Genomic DNA, 21,596 nt, shown 5'->3' with positions numbered 1-21,596 from the left:
TCCATCATTGCTTTCAACTGTATCGGCACTGGGCAGATGCCAATACAGTCGAACTTTCTGGGGGGCCCTGTGTCAGTGCTGGCACTGCCCCCGGCTCATGGGCTCCATAGCAGCAGTGAAGGGAGATTGTTTCCTGTGCCTCACAGTTTAACTGTATCAATGCATTGCGCACACTGATACAGTTAAACATATCGTAGCTCCGGGTGGGCACCTCAAATCAGGGGGCCCGGGGCGACGGCACCCTCTGCCTTCCGGGTAGCTACGTTACTGCTCAGAACTGAATATGGCTTGCGACTCTCTCTCAGAGCTGAATGTGACTCTCAAGGTCAGAAAGGTTGTGGACCACTGCACTACACGATACAAACCGGTGTCAATATTATGGGGTCCCCCATGCTTTGGTCCTCTCATTCTAACACTGCTAGTCCATGTCTAAGTGATGATGTGGGATCCAAATATGTTAAGCCTGACCTGTCACCAGCTCAAAAGTGGTCAGTATTTTATTCCCACTGCTCGTCTGAAGGATAAAAAAAATCCTCCTTATGGGTCCAGACATATGGGGCTTTTTTACTCAGTGCACCCAGTATGCTAATCTTTATGGTCTTTACCAAGGGAATAAAGCATAGAATACTCAGAGAAGCAGCAGTAGTAAAATAAGAGAACAACTGGATGGGTCATTTTCAAGAAATCAATTTCTGAACGTGCCCCTTGCCCAACATCAAGGCCCCAATCAGCTCAGTTCAGGTAGAGCTGCAATCATGGACCTGGGGCAAAATAAGGTACCCAAGCTCACTTGTGCCCTGTCACCCATTTATTTCTGTAAAATGTAACTTATTAAATGAAAGGGCTGTATTTATAAGGGTTGTCTATAAAATGTTTATATTAAAAATGGGTTAATGCGGTTGTTGAAGCAACAAAGAAAACCTTCTCACCTACTGGACCAGTGTCGCTTTGCCCCACCACTGCCTGTGTCCCCAGTCTATTTCCTCATATCCCCTTCTCGCAGGAGACATGAAATGATTGCTGCAGCCAAACAGCCGTTACTGATTGGCTGAAGCTTCACATTCCAGACTGTGAATGCTGCAGGTGATCAGTGGTCACCGATTGGCTGCAGCGGTCATGTGATGTTCTCTGGCAGAAAAGGCTATGTGGATACAGGCAGTGATGTGGAGGAGCAGCCGCGATCCCATAGGTGAGAATATTTTAATAACACTGTGGGTCATTTTATATATACAAGAATGAAGTGGATAATGATTGGCAGATCCACTGTCGTGTACTGTCCAATAAGTGCGGACACAGACTGTGTAGGGATGCACCCTATTACAACGGTAATTTATTCACATGTTTTGTGGTCAAGCGTCTTATTTTAATTTTAATTTAATTTTTTAATTTAATTTTTAATTTTTTAATTATCCTATGCTGCAATAATATTTCCCATTGCCTCTTTGATTTGATGTATGGCTGTGCCTTAGTTTTATACTATGCATCATCAAAAAAAGGAAATGTCATCATTCATCTCATATGAAATGTAACAAGTACAAAACTTCTTGCCCAACTTTGTGCCAGATAAATCCTGTTACGGAAATGAGTTCTGTAGATTTTTGCAAAAATGATTCATATCCCAGAAAACTTGCGGTGTTGACCACAATAAGAAACAGTGTCATTTTTGTTCATCGCTGTGTCTGGTATTGCAGATTATTCCCAATAATTAGATATCTCTATTACAGTATCATATCAATTAGTAATTGTGAGGATTATTACTTACTCTCTGCTCTATAGATCTCTTAATTTGAGTGTCTTATGACCCCCAGATATGTAGCGTGTGAGCTATGTTGTATCACCAGCAGTTTGCTATAACATGCATGGACCACACATAGTACTATGTAAAACAATCGTGTCATAGCATTGTCAGTGTGCGCTCATGTGTCGAGAACTGTAGCTATAGGGGATGCAGTGGTAGCAGTTACACCCTGGTCCCTAATGTGGGCCACAAGAAACAACAGCATTGTAGACAGCACATAATTGTTGTGGGCCCCCCTGTCGACAACATTTTTGGGGATGTTCAATCCAAGCCCCTCTTGGAATACACCAGCCCTCCAGATCCACCCCAAAAGGTCCAATTTTGGGTGAAGTTTACAGAAATCACACCAACTTTTGTCCCAGGAGTAGAGAAGAGTGGATTGATACTGAAATTCACAGTTTCACGCAAATTTGAACATTTTATGATTCACAGTTCGCCAAAAAAACAACTTGTCCCTTTGGGGGCCTTGAAGAAGCGTGTTTACGCGAAACGGCATTGGCCGACGTGAGAGGTGTTTTCCCGACGCAGTTTGTCTATGTTTGAATATAATAAGCATGTTTCTTCATTATCAACTGCTGCTATATTTCTTTTCAAGTCTATAAAAATAAGGATGTCTGTGGTTATGTCATATACACCTCCATAGAAAATTGTCCCAAAGATTACTATCTATAGGAGCAAAGGAGATAACAATCACAATTGACAACACTCCAAATATGGTATTTGGGAAGTAAGTTTCACGCGATCTCAATAGACACAGCATTATTGAGAAATCCACTTGTACATGCAGAATTTAAAGACTTGCCCACACTTCCTCTGCCATTAGTTCCTCTGAGCCGCGAAACCCGACAGCATAGAAACAATGTTGGGAGCGGCACTGGCCGTGCTTGTGCTGCTGATCAGTCAGAGTCACGGTAAGTCCTTACAAGAAAACAAGTGTCCTATCAAGGTTCATAAGATTTGTACACTAGGTGTTCAGTTTTGATTTTTATGATTCATTTTTTTTGGAAAAGGAAGTTGTTTAGTCTTCTGGTTTTGCGATTATAGAAGCGAGTGCTCAGGTTGGTACCTTCCTTTTTTCACGATACCATCAAGATGACTGGTTTCAGTTTATTTCTAGGAGTGACTGTGTTTGAGTTTTGTTCTTTTCTTCTTACCAAATCTAGGTAATATTTCACGTTATGTCCAGATTTTCCACTGGTACCTACTGTACCTTTTCAGAAGTGTCCACAGGTGTAAATGTAGAGGAAGCAACGCTTGTAGTTGGAACCAGACTCTGTGGTCTAAGAGGGGAGGAGGTTACCGTCCCGCTGCCCCGTGTTAGAGGACCAGCAATATAAATGCTTGCGGCCCTGTGCATTTCCTGGGCGATCACATTTATATTTGTGCTTTTCATTTCATGATTTTAACTTTTAACTGTCTGATATATCGGAAAAATCTCAGTGCTACGGAAATGGCCGTTCACTTTTTTCATAGAAAAGGGAGGAAAAGTCTTTAGCACTGAGGTTCGGAGTATAAGTCATTGTCTCATGACTCGTTGTCTCACTTACCACTGAGGCATACACTGAACATTCTGCCTATATGTGCAGCTATATGTACACCATAGATGGGCATCACTGCTGGGCTAGTGTTTGGCTGCAAAGGGCCACATGCACTGTAGATGTGACGTAACCTCTTCAGCCTCTCACTGGGATAGTAGGAAAAAAGCAGCGCTGGGCCTCCTGAAGTGGGTGAGTACAGCCTAACTGGCCAGTGATCTTTCAACATCTTTAGGTTTAAAAAAGGAACCTTCATTTTATTTTTTTCAGAAATCAATAGTGCTCGTGAAAATAAGAAACTTTGTACTATATCTTTTCAGAGAAATCTGCTCCTTTATCCACCTGGACTGATGTTTCATTGTAAAAATTCTCAATTCACAGATAAAATCTGTCTTCAGTGAATACAAATTGTTATATTATTAAGATGTAAGGCGGTGGACTGCTGCTGTCGCATTCCTTTCTCTAAAGACGCTAATCACGTTATTGTGATATAATGTGAACTTTGTTGTATAATGTGAATAGTGTAATGCATTAATAATATGTGTAGTTTGACCATAGGAACAGTTAGGGTTAATGTCTGGGACTAGCCCAGAGTGGCAGGGGCAAGCTGCAGGGAAAGTGACAATTTCCTATCAGAGAATCAGATAGGGCCTGGAGTGCATTCCGAGTGGGTTAAACGGTCCAAGATGAACATTCCCCTATTCTGGGGTGACCCTAAGTGAGAGGAGACCGAAGAGATTACAAGTGACTTAGAGACAGAGCAAATGTCTCGGAGTTACCGCAACAGAGAGGAGCCAGAAGAATGCAGCGTCAGATAGCTCCTACTCCTGTGCTGAAAAGAAGCACCTGACCTACTTTTTAAATAGTGTTAATTTCTTTTGGCAAAACAGGGGTTAATCGGCCATGTTGGGAGTTCTGGGAATCTGAGCTCTAAGTTGAGCTTGTTAGACACTCCTATCCCCTTTATAATCTGGGTCCTGAATCAAGCCCATGTCAGAGATAACTTATGTTGCATGGTTTGGAGGAGAGGTGTTTATATGGGAAGTTGTTTGGATGAATTTTCTGAGACTGTTGCGTGGGTTTGTAAGTGTGATAATTCCCTTAACTCTTCTAACTTTGGTTTTATCCCGTCCTCCACTCCTCGGTGCATTCCTCTATTATATGTGAGTGAATAATTGTATGCTTGGTATTTTTTGTTACCCCTTGTTCGTGTTGCCTTATAGGACGGTTTGGTGTACTAGGTGGAGGAAGAGAACAGAAAGAGGGCTGATTCAAGAGATAAGGCATGGGTGGCGGCCCCGGCATCTTCACTTTCAGAAGTATCCCGGGGAATAGGGTGAGCTTGGGCTTCCCCTAGTGTTGGACAGGGAAGGAGCTCCTGGTCCAGGTCACTCAATGGCTGAGTCGTGACTATTCTGACTAATGGGTATGTAGAACGCAGTGGTGCCTGGATAGACCTTTTCTTTTGGGCGCTTCCGTATTGACCTGTACTCACGTTCATACCGATTAACCCCTTCATGACCTTGGGATTTTTCGTTTTTCCGTTTTCGTTTTTCGCTCCCCTCCTTCACAGAGCCATAACTTTTTTATTTTTCCGTCAATTTGGCCATGTGAGGGCTTATTTTTTGCGGGACGAGTTGTACTTTTGAACGACATCATTGGTTTTACCATGTCGTGTACTAGAAAACGGGAAAAAAATTCCAAGTGCAGTGAAATTGCAAAAAAAGTGCAATCCCACACTTGTTTTTTGCTTGCCTATTTTGCTAGGTTCACTAAATGCTAAAACTGACCTGCCATTATGATTCTCCAGGTCATTACGAGTTCATAGACACCTCACATGTCTAGGTTATGTTTTACCTAAGTGGTGAAAAAAATTTCCAAACTTTGCAAAAAAAAAAAAAAAAATTGCGCCATTTTCCGATACTCGTAGCGTCTCCATTTTTCGTGATCTGGGGTCAGGTGAGGGCTTATTTTTTGCGTGCCGAGCTGGCGTTTTTAATTATAGCATTTTGGTGCAGATACGTTCTTTTGATCGCCCGTTATTACATTTTAATGCAATGTCGCGGCGACCAAAAAAACGTATTTCTGGCGTTTCAATTTTTTTCTCATTACGCCATTTAGCGATCAGGTTAATGCTTTTTTTTTATTGATAGATCGGGCGATTCTGAACGCGGCGATACCAAATATGTGTAGGTTTGATTTTTTTTTTATTGATTTATTTTGATTGGGGCGAAAGGGGGGTGATTTAAACTTTTATGTTTTTTTTTTTTTTTTCACATTTTTAAAAACTTTTTTTTTTCACTTTTGCCATGCTTCTATAGCCTCCATGGGAGGCTAGAAGCAGGCACAGCCCGATCGGCTCTGCTACATAACAGCGATCATCAGATCGCTGTTATGTAGGAGAATTGCAGGTGTGCTGTGAGCGCCGACCACAGGGTGGCGCTCACAGCCACCGGCGATCAGTAACCATAGAGGTCTCAAGGACCTCTATGGTTACCATTCAGAAGCATCGCCGACCCCCGATCATGTGACGGGGGTCGGCGATGACGTCATATCCGGCCGCCCGGCCGGATGCGGTAGTTAAATGCCGCTGTCTGCGATTGACAGCGGCATTTAACTAGTTAATAGGCGCGGGCAGATCGCGATTCTGCCCGCGCCTATTGCGGGCACATGTCAGCTGTTCAAAACAGCTGACATGTCCCGGCTTTGATGCGGGCTCACCGCGGAGCCCTGCATCAAAGCAGGGGAGGTGACCTCGGACGGTATAGTACGTCCGAGGTCAGTAAGGGGTTAATCAGACAGCTTAACTCAGCCACGTTCTCTTGTAAGAAGACTCCAGGAAAAGAGGATTGCTTTAACTGAAATTCTTGTATTATGATGAAAGTAGCAGGTAAAAAGGAATATTCAACAGAGGACATGTAGTAGGATGCATACAGATGGAGGAATGATGACAAAATGGAGAATAAGGGCGTGAACAAACATACATCACAGGACTACAGTGAGAGAGTTGGGACAAATACAGGGAAAAGCAAACTTCTGCCTAGAAAGGATAGAACACAAGCAATGCAAACATTGAATGATTTCCCAAGTCGTGAGACATGACAGTGACAGCGACCCTCCGGAAAAGGGTCCTAGGGGAAGACGCCTAGCCACAACACCTTGGGCTTATAAAGCTGGAAGGTAATAGGCCTTAACAGGACTGAGTATGTGGGACGAGTAGAGAGTCCTGGACGCTAGCTCCAGAGCGTCAGCTTTACCAGCCATACTGGCAAGCTGAGGGTAAACGAGGATGAAAAGCTGGAGAACAAGTAGATGACACTTGCTGATCAGGACTGTTATGTTAAAGTTGGGTGGACATAGAGAGCTCTGGAGTAAACTACGGAGAAAGGAAACTGTGTAGAAAATGCTCCAAGTTGTAAAGGAAACTTTAATAATACAATGTACCCGCTATCTCTTATATATACCGTATATACTCGAGTATAAGCCGACCCGAGTATAAGCCGACCCCCCTAATTTTGCCACAAAAAACTGGGAAAACTTATTGACTCGAGTATAAGCCTAGGGTGGAAAATGCAGCAGGTACCGGTGAATTTCAAAATTAGAAATAGATACTCCATACCATTGATTATGGCCCCATAGATGCTCCACATAAAGCTGTGCCACATATAATGCTTTGCACCGTTCATTATGGCCCCATAGATACTCCACATAAAGCTGTGCCATATATACAATGCTCTGCACCGTTGCCCCATAGATAGCTGTGCCATATATATAATGCTCTGCACCGTTGCCCCATAGCTGTGCCATATAGTGCTCTGCACCATTGCCCCATAGCTGTGCCATATAGTGCTCTGCACCGTCCATTATTGCCCCATAGCTCTGCCATATAGTGCTCTGCACCATTGCCCCATAGCTCTGCCATATAGTGCTCTGCACCATTGCCCCATAGCTGTGCCATATAGTGCTCTGCACCGTTGCCCCATAGCTGTGCCATATAGTGCTCTGCACCATTGCCCCATAGCTCTGCCATATAGTGCTCTGCACCATTGCCCCATAGCTGTGCCATATAGTGCTCTGCACTGTTGCCCCATAGCTCTGCCATATAGTGCTCTGCACCATTGCCCCATAGCTCTGCCATATAGTGCTCTGCACCATTGCCCCATAGCTGTGCCATATAGTGCTCTGCACCGTTGCCCCATAGCTGTGCCATATAGTGCTCTGCACCATTGCCCCATAGCTCTGCCATATAGTGCTCTGCACCATTGCCCCATAGCTGTGCCATATAGTGCTCTGCACCGTTGCCCCATAGCTCTGCCATATAGTGCTCTGCACTGTAGCCCCATAGCTCTGCCATATAGTGCTCTGCACTGTTGCCCCATAGCTCTGCCATATAGTGCTCTGCACTGTAGCCCCATAGCTCTGCCATATAGTGCTCTGCACTGTAGCCCCATAGCTCTGCCATATAGTGCTCTGCACTGTAGCCCCATAGCTCTGCCATATAGTGCTCTGCACCGTTGCCCCATAGCTGTGCCATATAGTGCTCTGCACCGTTGCCCCATAGCTGTGCCATATAGTGCTCTGCACCGTTGCCCCATAGCTGTGCCATATAGTGCTCTGCACCATTGCCCCATAGCTCTGCCATATAGTGCTCTGCACCATTGCCCCATAGCTGTGCCATATAGTGCTCTGCACCGTTGCCCCATAGCTGTGCCATATAGTGCTCTGCACCATTGCCCCATAGCTCTGCCATATAGTGCTCTGCACCATTGCCCCATAGCTGTGCCATATAGTGCTCTGCACCATTGCCCCATAGATGCTCCACATAAATCTGTGCTGCTGCAATAAACAAAATAAAACACATACTCACCTGTCTTGCTTGCAGCTCCTCGGCGCCATCTTCCCGGCGTCTCTCCGCACTGACTGATCAGGCAGAGGGCGGCGCGCACACTATATGCGTCATCGCGCCCTCTGCCTGAACAGTCAGTGCAGAGAGACGCCGGGAAGATGACGCGACGCCCGGCTTGTGGAACGCGGACAGGTGACTATGCGATACTTACCTGCTCCCGGCGTCCCGCTCCTTCCCCCTGCCTGTCTTCGGTGCCGCAGCCTCTTTCTCTATCAGCGGTCACCGGCACCGCTTCATTAGAGAAATGAATATGCGGCTCCGCCCCTATGGGGGGTGGAGCAGCCTATTCATTTCTCTAATGAGCGGTCCCACGTGACCGCTCAGGGGAAGAGGCTGCGGCACCGAAGACAGTGTGACGTGCAGGGGGGGGCGCCAGGATCGCCGGGACTAGGTAAGTATATGACAGTGCTCACCCGCCGACCCCACCACCGATCATGACTCGAGTATAAGCCGAGGGGGCACTTTCAGCCCAAAAATTTGGGCTGAAAATCTCGGCTTATACTCGAGTATATACGGTAACTCTTTTCAAGTTGCCGTCCAGTAAAGAGTTTGTTTTTGAATGGTGGTCTCCCTCACTGAACTGTGAACTATCTGGTCATGGCAAACCAGTAACATTGGTTACATGTCGCCTGCATGGGCATAAGGCTCTCATAGTCCACACACCCAGCCAGGACCTCCACTTTCATGTATCATGCTGGTGCACCACAGATGAGTGCCTCGCCCATGGCTACTGGCCCCACACCATGTTATAGAGATATGAGATGACAGTACAGTGTAATTGAGGTGTCAGAACTTGCAGCTGAATGTCTGTGTCTGCCTGTAGCTCTTTCCCTTTTCATAGAATTTTAAAAGAAACCACTGTCATCTCCTATCACAGTAATGGGTAAATCTGTCTTCCCTGAATACTGATTTTACCCATGATAGAGAGTGAGAGATCAGTCCAGGAAGAGAAAAAAAAAACAGATTTGTCTGATAAGATATTTTACAAAGTTGCTTATTTTCATGTGCTCTATTGATTTGTGAAATAATTAAAATGAGGTTCCCTTTTTTAGCATAATCTGTATAAACCTCTACTGAGTTGTTTCTACCTGTAGAATGTAAAAAAATATCAAAGATTTAGACTAATAATTTCTCGGTCTTATGGGGCTAGTTAATTGTGGGTATTCTCCCTGTCTTCAGATTCCCCTTTACCATTTTGTGTTGGCTCCTTTTATGCAGTTATTGGCCTCCTATATGATGAACATGGTTGGATTGCTAGGGTGGGCAGCAAGGTTGTGTTAAGTCAAGGTAGATGTAATGCAGAAGAGTACTACAAAGAATTCAGGCATTGGATGGTTGACTCTTAGTGGAGTGCTCAATTGTCGGTTTTGCTTAGGTTTGATGTCATTAAGGAGTTGATGGTACACCACCCTCCACAAAGCTCCTTAGAGTCCACCCTGTCCTTGGCCATCAGGAAATGTAACTTCTTTGGTAACTTTTGCTACAAATGAGGTGCCTTCTTCTACAGAAGTGGAACTCATGTAAACTGGCATCACACCAATAATGGTACTAACCTATTACAGAGATTTTACAACTTTAGAATCAGTTAAAAGGCTCCATCCTACACAACAAGATGAACATTGTTCTTTCTCAGGTTTAATTTCATTGTAACTATTAGACCAGGAAATAAAAATAATATGAAAGCAGGAGGTAAAGTCCTGGATGGGTGGTATGTGTCATCGAGGTGCTTAGCCTCGGTGATGTAAGTCCCGGAGAATGCCCCAGCAACAACAGGTTGCTGAAAGGGTTTTTTTTTTCATAGGACCAGATTTTGGGTCCGGGTTTTAGGAATCAACCAGAAGAGCTTGGGTGGGAGTGGTTGCTACCATATCTCCAGTCCAGGCTTTCCAGGTTCTTTATAAGGTGCCAAACATTTTGCTTCTCAAATTGTTCCTATGAGGGAATTATATGATCCTCCAAAGTCCTTCAAAAGATGCATAATTCACTCTTGATGGGACATCCAGTATCTATAGGTCTATTTGACCTAACTATTGGTGGCTGTCATCTACAGTAATCTGTGTGACACGAAAACTCATGTGTTAGCTTGTTATATTTGCCCTTACTAAATTGCCCTGCATTAAACATCTAGAAAACTCCTGCCTCTCCCTATTTTTGAAAGTTCTATGACACATCAATGGACTTTATTACTGAGCAGTCTTGGAAAAGCTGCTATTTGATAATGATAGGCTATTGTAGTAAACCTTGATATGCTGAATCTCACGTCCTCTATGTTCTTGAATGATGCCCCCCCTCTTCCTTATATATAAATATAATCTTGTTAGCCAACTGGGTATAATCATCATGAAGATACCCACAGGAAAGAGCTGATGATCACGCCTCCTTGGCTAACAACATTAGATTAACATACAGGTAAAAGGGCGCCATATCTCAGGAATGGAAGCAGAAGAAAAACAGAGCCAGATTAAGGAGAACATGCTGTGATGGTGCGGGCACATGTGCTTTGTCTGTGCTACCACTTGCAGGTGTCGGCTGTATTATACAGCTGATACCCAACTTTAAGGCGTTTGTAAATATCTATGTAATATGAGCAATATTACAGACAACATTTCAAGATGAAGGATAAAACCCTCATCCTTGTTTTAACCCTTTCATAATCTGGCAAATTTTTAATTTTTAATGTGCTTCCACTTTTTCTATTTCCTCTTTCAAGAGCCATAATGTTTAGATTTCTCCTCCAACATAGACGTACAACAGCATTTTTTTTCTAAGAAAGATATGTAGTTTTCACTACATATTCACTTTCAAATACAATTTGCTGGAAAATGGAAAATTCCAAGTGTATTAAAATGGTTAAACAATTGTGATTCTGCTATTTTATTGATTTTTTTTTTTTTTTTGGGGGGTGCATATTTGTACAGTGTTTATTCTGCAGGAAAAATTACCCGTCAATATGATTCTACAGGTCTTTATGATTCCGGTGATATCGAACATGTATCTTTTTTTTATCTAAGTGGTGAAAAAAATAGAAGTTTAGAAAATGAAAAAAATATTAGTTTTTATTGTCAATTTCTTAGAGCAGTTAACTTTTTTATGTTTCCATCAATGGAGTAGTATGGGGCTTGTTTATTGCGTGGAAAGCTAATATTTTGGGGTACGTACAACTTTTCAATCTCTTTTTCTTACATATTTTTAGGGAGGAGAAGTGACTAAAAAAACACAATTCTGTCATTTTTATTTTTTTTCTCTTTAGAGTGTTTATTGTGATCGTGTGGTCAAATTAATTTTATATTTTGATAGATCAGAGGTGACAATACGAAATATGCGGATATATTATTAAATGGGAGTCAAAACAATTTAATGAATATTTTATAAACTTTTTCTTCTATCTTTCACTTTATTTTTACTTTCCCTTAGGCAAATTGATTGCTTGTTCTATATACTGCAATACAACTGCGGTATATAGTAAAATGACCCTGCTCTCCTATGAAGTCCAGCCATAGGCCGGGGTTACACTTGCGAGTGGAATGCGAGAAACTCGCATGAGTCTCTCTCATCAATACCCGGCACTGCCGCCGGCACTTAGGACCGGAGTGTGTGGCTGCATGTATTTCTATGCAGTTGAACGCTCCGGTCCCAAGTGCTGGCGGCAGTGCCGGGTATTGATGAGAGAGACTTGTGCGAGTTTCTCTCATTGCACTCGCAAGTGTGACTCCAGCCAGAGGCAGGGCTTCACAGAAGGACAAAGATGTCAGCAAGGGGCTTTCTGAAGTACCTTATGACTGACATCAGAGACCATTGGTCCACTGAGATGTCATCGAGGTGGGCGCCATTGGAGGTGGTGCATGCTCACTGGCAATATCACTATTTAAATACCACTATCAGTGACTAACGGGTATATAAATAGTTAAATATCAGTGATCGGAGCATGCTTTAGATGCTGCTGATACAGGAAGATACCAGCTGTGCAACACATCCAGTATATTTCTGTTATGGTGCAGGCTCAGCTTATGAGCCTGCTCCATATACTGGAACCCGACATTTGACTTATTATTCCGTCAAATGTCGGAGAGCGGTTAGTTTACTTTTGGAAAATAATGGTCATGTGTTGAAAATAGCATGCTGTGCATGGGTGGTCCCTCCACATTCAGAGGCCCATCAGAGAATTCACCATTGTTTTGCACACTAGCATTAATGAAGGGTCAGATGATGTAAAATGTACCTCTTAATAAATTTAGGGCGTCATTCAGCTGCAATGAATCACTGTAAAAGTGTTCTCCAGTCGGGGACTAGATTACATTTCTGGCATAAGCTACACGATTTTTAAGGCAAGGTGAATTTAATTTTGTGACATTTCAGGCCACAGACTATGATCGCAATGCGCAATTACACAATTTGTATCTAAATTTTGGGAAGCTTTTTGTACTGTAAGAGATGTAAAGATGTCTCTGCTTGGTTTTGTCTCGGCTCTGCTTGGTTTAGTGTGCGACGTATGATTTCTTGTTGAAACCATGACCCCAGACTGTTCCAAGTTGGCCTTCAGGTCTTTGGATGTTTGATGTGGTGTTTTTTTTCCACTATTTGCACCAGCTTTCAAAGACATCTCTTGTCAATTTTCCTCTTTCCCCTAGGGAGGTTCTTGATGGCTCCAAGCTTGGCAAACGTCTTAATAACATTGCACACTTTTGAAAAAGGGATACCAAGATCTTTGGAGATGGCCTTATAGCCTTTGGAAGTCTTGTGTTTGATAGCAGTTCTGATGTCCTTAGGCTGCTCCTTTGTCTCCAGCACCATGTGGCTTTTTAAAACACTGAAGTTATCATTCATTTACAATTAATCTCAGGTGATTCTCATTTGTGATTTACCACAGGCGAGTCAAAATGTGTTTCCATACGTGCCAATACCAGTGTCACAGCAAGCTTTAGGTTTTTGTATTTCTCTCTCACACTGTTTTTTGTTTTGAACTATTTTTATCATTTGCTCTTTTGTATTTGACACGAGGGCTCTATGCAAAAAACTGTTTCACTTGATTCAACTGATACCAAGAATCCAAAAAAGGTCTCCATTTCACAGCAGATGTGGTTTCCACCTTTCTTCAGTTCCCCTTATGAAAATGATAACACGTTAGCAGTTGAAAATGATACAAATCAGATTAACATAGTGTGGTATCATGTTCAACAACACCGTGACAGCTAAGCCTCCTTATGGATTTGGGCTGTCAATTTTGTGAATGAGATTGCCCGACTGATGGAGTCCCTCTGTAAGAAGATACAGGTCTGGTGACCAGCCCGTACAACCCACAGACTAATGGCCTGTGTGAACAGTTCAATGGCACCCTGAAGCAGATGCTTAAGATGTTGGTCGACTCCCACAGGCGCGACTGGGAGCCTTACCTCCCTCACCTGCTATTTGCCTACCAATGTTCCACAGGCCTCTATGGGGTTCTCCCCCTTGAGAGCTCCTGTACAGGCGATGTGTGCAAGGGTTCCTGGCTCTGGTGAAAGAGGCATGGGAATTCGACTTTGCCACCTCTGGAGTGTTGGTCTTCGAGTATTTTTTGTGCTTTCAAGACAAGATGCAGGCCTTGGCGTAGCTAGTGCACAATAATATGATGCAAGCCCAGGCCGACCAGAAGCGAAGGTACCACCAAAATGCTTGGCAAAGGACCTATCAGGTGGGTTGAAAGGTGTGGGTACTGGTGCCTATACCCCAGAACAAGCTTCAGACAGCCTGGGAAGGCCCGTACCTCATGCACCAGCGGCTCAATTACGTAAAATACCTGGTCATCCTTGTCCACACCCGGGGAAGGTGGAAGGCCTTGCATGTGAACATGACGAAGGCACATCATGTAACCATATGCAACCTGTCAGAAGACGGTGAGGCGGAGACCCTCCCGGATATGCTCACCCAGGCTAGGGTGGGTGGGACCATCGGGGATAGTGAGGTCTGCTACCAGCAGCTGTGAGTAACTCTACACCCCTGCCATGATTTGTTCAGCAACAAGCCCATAAAGACAGAGTCAGCCTTCCATCATGTGAACACCAGGGATCACCCCCCAATCTGGCATTCAGCATATCAGGTCTCCCTGGAAGTGAGCAACACATGCATCAGGAGATTGATGAGATGCTGAAGCTGGGGGTCATCCAAACATCAAGCAGCGATTGTCTCGCCAATAGTCCACGTCATAAAGAAGGACCGGACAACCCTGTTCTGTGTGGACTTCAGGGGACTCAATGCTGTCATGGTCACTGATGCGTACCCCATGCTATGCATCGATGACTTGCTCAATAAGTTGGCCAGAGTAAAGTACCTGACCATAATGGATCTCAATCGGGGATATTGGCAGATTCCCCTGACCCGTGATTCGCAGGAACACTTTGCTTTTATCACACCATTCAGACTGTAGGAGTCCACAGTGATGCCATTCGGCACAAAGAATGTCCCTGCCACTTTTCAACGGATGGTCAATGAGCTGCTCAAGGGACTTGAAGGGTGTGCGACCCCATACCTGGACAACATTGCCATCCTCAAATTCCATCTGGGAAGATCATCTAGAGTATCTGGCGCAGGTGCTCGGGTAGATCCACTGGGCAGACTTGACCATTAAGCCACAAATGTGTCAGCTGAGCATGAGTGAGGTCCACTACCTGGGACATCGGGTAGGCAGGGGGGCTCTGAAGCTGGAGCCTGGGAAGGTGGATACCATCGCATCCTGGTCCACTCCCAGCACCATGAAACAGGTGATGTCCTTCCTGGGCACCATCAGGTTCTATAGGAGGTTCGTCACCTATTATAGTAGTCTGGCAAAGCCTCTGACAGACCTTACCAAGAAGAAGCTGCCCTCTGCAGTCGATTGGACAAATGACTGTGAGAAGGCTTTCCGGGCGCTGAAGACTGCCCTTTCCAGCTTCCTGGTACTACAAGCCACTGACTTCACATGGCCGTTTGTAGTACAGACTGACACCAGTGACTTTGACCGTAGTGCTGTGCTCAGCCAGGTCGACTCTACAGGCCAAGAAAATCCTGTTTTTACCTGATCCGGAATCTACTGCTAAGGGAGGTGGCTTACTCCACGATGGAAAAGGAATGACTGGCAATTGTGTGGGACCTGCAGCGTCTGCAGCCCTACTTGTACGGACGTCAGTTCACTGTGTAAAAGGACCACACCCCCCTCAGGTGGTTACACACTGTATCTGGAATGAACGTGAGATTGCTACACTGGAGCCTTGCGCTACAGCAGTGCTCCTTAACCATTCACCACAAGAAATGCTGTGACCATGGTAATGCCGACGGGTTATCCCGACGAGTGGAGGTTGCAGAAAGGCACGCGGGGGAACACTGGAAAATGCTGACCCCTAGCCCCCTCTAAAGGGGCCAAACTATTCCTGCCAGGATGGATCCCTATTGAGAGTGTAAAGCTAATTAACTGATGGAAGAATTCCCCCAATGGATGGGAGTCATAGTTTCATAAAGCGTTATGGAGTTATGGACTTATTCTATGTCCTAGCTTTATAATGGTTACATTTTCGAGATCTCCGGTATGGACCAAACGTGTTGTGAATTCTGTTCTCGAGCTCCCTCCTGTGGTTATGAATGGTACTTCGGCGAGTTCTGTTCATGGACTCCCTCTGGTGGCTGTGAGTGGAGCTGCTGGTTCTGAGATTCCTTCTCCAGCTGATCTCGTTCAGGTCTTGGCTGGCTGCTCTATTTAACTCCACTCAGATCGTTACTTGATGCCAGCTGTCAATGTCCTAGTACTGGTTCAGTTCTCTTGGATCTTTCAGATGACCTGTCTACTTCAGCAAAAGCTAAGTCCCTGCTAGCTTATTTGTTACTACTGTGTTTTTGTCCAGCTTGCTATTATGATTTTATCTTGTTAGCTGGAAGCTCTGGGATGCAGAGTGGCACCACCGCGCCATGAGTCGGTGCGGTGGTTTCTTTTGCACACTCTGCGTGGTTTTTTGTTCGTTTTTTATGCTGACCGCAAAGATACCTTTTCTATCCTCAGTCTGTTTAGTAAGTCTGGCCTCCTATGCTGAAACCTATTTCATTTCTGTGTTTGTGACTTCCATCTTAACTCACAGTAAATATATGTGGGGGCTGCCTATTTCTTTGGGGAATTTCTCTGAGGCAAGGTAGGCTGTATTTTCTATCTTTAGGGGTAGTTAGCTCTTAGGCTGTGAAGAGGCTTCTAGGCAGAGTCAGGAACGCTCCACGGCTATTTCTAGTTGTTGTGATAGGATTAGGGGTTGCGGTCAGCAGAACTCCCACTTCCCAGAGCTCGTCCTGTATTGCTAGTTTGCTCATCTGGTCATTTCTAGTGCTCCTAACCACCAGCCCAACATAACACAAACGCCCGCCGAGGTCTCAACCCGATCTAACTCCCTAGGGGTAGGGAGAAGTCTTGTTTGGGCTACAAGTGTAATGGATAAACGGCCAGATCCTATGGCACCAAAATTGCTGCCCTTTGACCTTCTATAGAGAAGTTATGATACATCATAGATTTTGGAGTCTCAGCTTCCAGACCAAGTGGGAGGGAGACTAGGACCATCCTGGGAGTGGGGAAGGGAGTTATTAACCAAGGGGTTAAGTGCACGTGCGACGATGTGGGCATTCATTCTTTGCCAAGGGAAGTCACGCCATGCTGCATATTGGAAGAAACTGGAAATGGCTGGCCCCCACACATCCCATGTGGTTGCCAGCATCCAATGGCTGAACATCATGCCGGTAACTGACTTTTGTATCATCTGCTTATACTTTTGTACTACCACCGGTATTTGCATATCTGACCATTGTATATGTATAACCAATGTGTATATAGTGTATTGTCTAGTGTGCCCTTAAGGCGAAAAAAATATGTAATTTAACCTTGGGCTGTTCATTTATCTCGATTCACAAATCCATATGTCCCTGTTCTCGGTTTTAATTTTCCATGCTCTAATGAGGATCTGATGGCAGTCGTACTGAGCTGGCAGCGCTCTATTTCACTGGTGCTAGTGAAAGGGGCTCCTTAGCCTGTCAGGGTTGTGAGCGAGTGTGGTGCAACATCAACGACTGTGTGGGCCACATCCTCTCACTTCCTGTGCCTCACTGGGCCCTTGTAGACAGGAGGTGTCTGTATAAAACTGTGCCAAGCTGACCTTATATGTCTCCATGGTGTGCGGAACGTCACGTTAGTGCAAGTGAAGAGACTGTACTGCGTGATCCCTCCAACGTAACAGTGACGTCATGCGGGATGGGGAGGTGCGGGTTCATCACATGTGGTGGCTGCAGTAGGATTCTGCGCGATCTCTCCGGTGTCATCCTTTGCAAGTACCATAACTGCAGTAGCTTCACATGCAGTCAAGTTTACATTACAGGGATCCATCTTTACCATTTGGCTTATTGTCCAAGAACCCAATTGGCTTGTCACTGTTCCTATTGACCACACCAGCTTATATGCACTAGATGTGAATGGACAGTCCTCTCGATAGCCCTCAGATCAACCAGGCTCTCACTATCCGATGATCACTTTCTAATTCTGGGCTTGCATTTCTGCTGCTCACTCTGACCCAGGAATGACTCTGTGCCATAATAATAGTTTTATTTATATAGCGCCAACATATACCGCAGCGCTTAACAAATTATAGAGGGGATTTGTACAGACAATAGACATTACAGCATAACAAAAATCACAGTTCAAAATAGATACCAATAGGAGTGAGGGCCCTGCTCGCAAGCTTACAATCTATAGGACCATCAACTTTCCCAGCGACAATTGGTGCACTTTGGACTACAGAGTCTCAACTGTGAATCAATTCTGGCCAACAGTTTTACAGTAGCTCCACTGGACCACCATCTCTGATTCTTCATAATTCTGCCTACAACGCACCCTCATATGACATTATGGCTGTGCGCAAGCCTAAGTAATTACCCAATCTCAGCAGGCTCCATTGCTTGCACCAAACTCTTTTACTTAAAACTTCAAATGGCCTCTCTCAAAAACTAACTTAACGCAATGTCTGCACCACAAACTTCACCACCAACATGTCTGACGTCAGCACCTCTTTCTGCAAGCTGGTCACAATGAAGCTGGGCTTCCTTTTGCTTATTGACAGTGGCAGCCGGGTCTAGTAGCATCGCCATGTACATCTTTATAATGCCAGGGATAAAGGTGCACCAATACATGGGGAGCAACGTAAAGCCAAACAACATGAAAAAAATAAACTTTTAAAGAACACACAACAATTCTCAGACAAGTCCAGCAGCCCAAAATATTTCAGTCATTGTTTGTGACTGGCTGTCAAGTGACTTGTAAAGCTACGTCTTCTCCCTACCCTGCCAAAAAATGCCTACAAACATACATTAAGTCTAAGTAAGTAAAGTTGTCACCATGTGAATCCCAGCTGGACCCCAGTCGCAATGCCACCACATTGATGACCAATAGATGCAAATCCACGATGCCATACTATGATCTTTGTGCGGCTCTACACTTTTTCGCGCTGTATCCTTAGCACTACATGTAAAGAATATTGTTTTCTTTCATTAACACCATAGTTGTGTTTTTTTCCTATCAAAAAGTGAAGATCTTGGAAATTATAAGATTGGTGCATAACATGTCGTTATACCATGATAATGTTTTATTTACTGATTGGCTGAAACTTGAAGATTTTTTGTCCCATTGCTAAAAATGAGAATTATACACTGACGACAAGCAGAGGTCTTGAAAATGGTGATGAAGTAAAAGAAAAATTATTACATGTTAGTTACCTAAAACCATAAAATCTGTTTATATTCTGATCCAATGATATCAATAATTCCATGGTCATTTCTTGCAGGCTTTCATGAAATACCAGAGGGGCAGAAATATGAGGTGGTCTTCCCTCGGAAACTACACGCACATTACAAGAGAGACACACAGGTACAGTGAATATTGTATCTAATATCTATCTATCTATCTATCTATCTATCTATCTATCTATCTATCTATCTATCTATCTATCTATCTATCTATCTATCTATCTATTTATCTATCTATCTATCTATCATGGGCTGTAGGGAAGTAGAACTTATGTGGTCACAAAGGGCACATCACCTGCTACTTTGATCTATCTGCAGTACTGTACAATGGTATTCCTGATGTTTTCCCTGTTTAGTTGCATTAGTTACAACCGGGAATAAAATGGATTTTAAGTTGAGATTTTCTGTACTCCTAGTTGTTGCAATGGACTGAAAAAAAATCTTATTTAAAAATTAAAGAACTAAAAACTTAGCGGTTGTGAGCACATAATATATATTCACTCCCTTTGCTATGAAACTATTAAGGGTGTATGCACACTGAGGCCCAGATGTATCAAAGCATTTAAGTTCAAAAAGTTGGGTACAAGCTTTGAAAAGTCGCTAAATTTTGACGCAACATGGAGTTGTGCAAAAATCTTGCAACTTTTGGCATCTTCACACCAGTTTCTCCCAACTCCACTAAAATGGCCGTGGAGGCGTACGTCACTCGTCATACCCTACAGATTATGAAGAGGCGTACAGATCATCATGAATCAGGAGCATCTTGATTAATCCGGGACTTAGTCTTTTTGCTGAGCTTTTGGGATGTGTGCACACTAAGTTCTCTTCCCCTAGTTGTATACTTACCAGCTGCCGTCTTGATCTTTTATTGGCACCACTCCTATCATCTTCTGCAGGTTGTGACCTGCTGAGTCGCGCAAGTGTTTGCTGACCGATCATGAAGTCACAACTCAATGTAAGTCGATGAGACCCAGAATGAGGCTCTCAGACTTACATTTAGAGCTTATGCCCATTAGTTGTGACTTACGGTAAGTCAGAAGCTGTGGTCACAAGATGGCAGAGTTTGACCGGAGTGGCACTGGGAAGAGCTGAAGACAGCTGAAGACAGCAGCTGGTAAGTATATTACTAGGGGCAAATTACTTACATTAGTAGCACCACTGAAATGAAAAAGACACTGGAGTGGTGTTGTAAAGAAAGCCATAAGAAAATAGATTTGGAGTTGGCCAAACAGCATGGGTCAGACTCCTCAAAAAGGTGGAAGAAGTTTCTCTACTCAGATGACACTAAAACTGAACTTTTTGATCATCAAAGGAAAACACTAGTATCCTGATTCATTAATACTGGCATGCTATACTCCAGTCTATTTGAGGGCCTGGATAGCCAAGCACTGTTCCGCCCTGACTTATCCTTCCATAGCTTTGCCCATTTTGAAATTGGTGTCCAAAATTTGCTTGAAAACACCAAAAGTTGCACATTTCTTGTGCAACTACACATTGCACTTACATTTTTCAACTTTTCAAATAGTCTTATGACAGTTTTCTGTCCTAAATACTTTGATAAATCAAAGTGTAGGTGTATAGAGAATCCATCACAACCCAGCACCCCTTGAACACTATACCCACAGTGAAGCATGGTGATGGCATCATCATCATGAAGGGATGCTTTTCATTATCAGAGACTGGGAAGCTGATCAGGATTGAAGGAAGATGGATGGCAGTAAATGCAGGGAAATTCTTGAACAAAACCTGTCGTATTCTTCCAGAGATTTGAGACTAGGCCTGAGGTTCAATTTCCAGCTTGAATGACGGTCTTTTGAGGTGTTCATAGTCAATGCTGAATAAATGTTTTTAAATCATTTCCATTTTTTCCTCACTTGCATATGATTAACATGTCTATCCTGTGATTTACATAATTATACAATTTTTCCTTCCTGGTATTGCAATTTCAGCGTTGATGAGTGTATACAGTATGCCATATCTATATACACTGCACAGATTGACTCACACTTTGCCTATGGTAACTTGTATTCACAGGATATTTCAATAGCTGTGGTTTGTTCCGTATTCGTGACTCTTGTGTGGTTAATTTTGAAACATCCTTTTTGGTGATGTTTATCTTCACATACTTTGTGTTCTTTCGTGTGGTAATATTTTGCAAGTAAATTAATAGGGAAGTTACTGAAGAAAAGTGTCTTTGCATGGAGCTCTTTGTGTCCACTATTAATGTTATTCGCTTTTATTATGTCAGTCGTATTAAACCAGTCCAAATATTTCCAGCCAGATGGCAGTTTATTAATTCCAGAGTCGAGTAGTACAACTGTGGGCAGTAAAACTAAACATTACTTAGAAGGCTGAGGAGGGCTTTTTATAAGGAGATCATTTCTACTGTAGGAATATTTTGCTATACCTTTCCAGAAAATCCATGTGCTAACACTCCTATGAGTGTCCAAAATATTTTTCTGATTAATTTCACAAACTTTTTTTTCTATTTCAGAGCTCTAAATCCCATTAATATAATATTCTAATATTTATAAAGCTACTACCAGGGAAAGCTTATCATCTTACCATAGGGATGGACAAT

General features: G+C 43.6%; 1 protein-coding gene across 1 annotated transcript in view; it reads left to right on the top strand.

Annotated features, from left to right (window-relative positions):
- Positions 1-2,630: 2,630 nt before the first annotated feature.
- The window catches only part of LOC143775026 (zinc metalloproteinase-disintegrin-like MTP4), an 86,323-nt gene continuing 67,357 nt past the window's right edge, over positions 2,631-21,596 (top strand). Inside the window, exons 1-2 of the mRNA XM_077262841.1 lie at positions 2,631-2,709; positions 19,054-19,136. Of these exons, the coding sequence (XP_077118956.1) occupies positions 2,658-2,709; positions 19,054-19,136 (135 nt within the window). The 5' untranslated portion in view covers positions 2,631-2,657. The remainder of the gene's footprint in view (positions 2,710-19,053; positions 19,137-21,596) is intronic.

The sequence above is a fragment of the Ranitomeya variabilis genome, chromosome 5 (genome assembly GCF_051348905.1).
Source record: "Ranitomeya variabilis isolate aRanVar5 chromosome 5, aRanVar5.hap1, whole genome shotgun sequence".
NCBI lineage: Eukaryota > Metazoa > Chordata > Amphibia > Anura > Dendrobatidae > Ranitomeya > Ranitomeya variabilis.
This window is presented reverse-complemented; position numbering and strand designations above follow the sequence as displayed.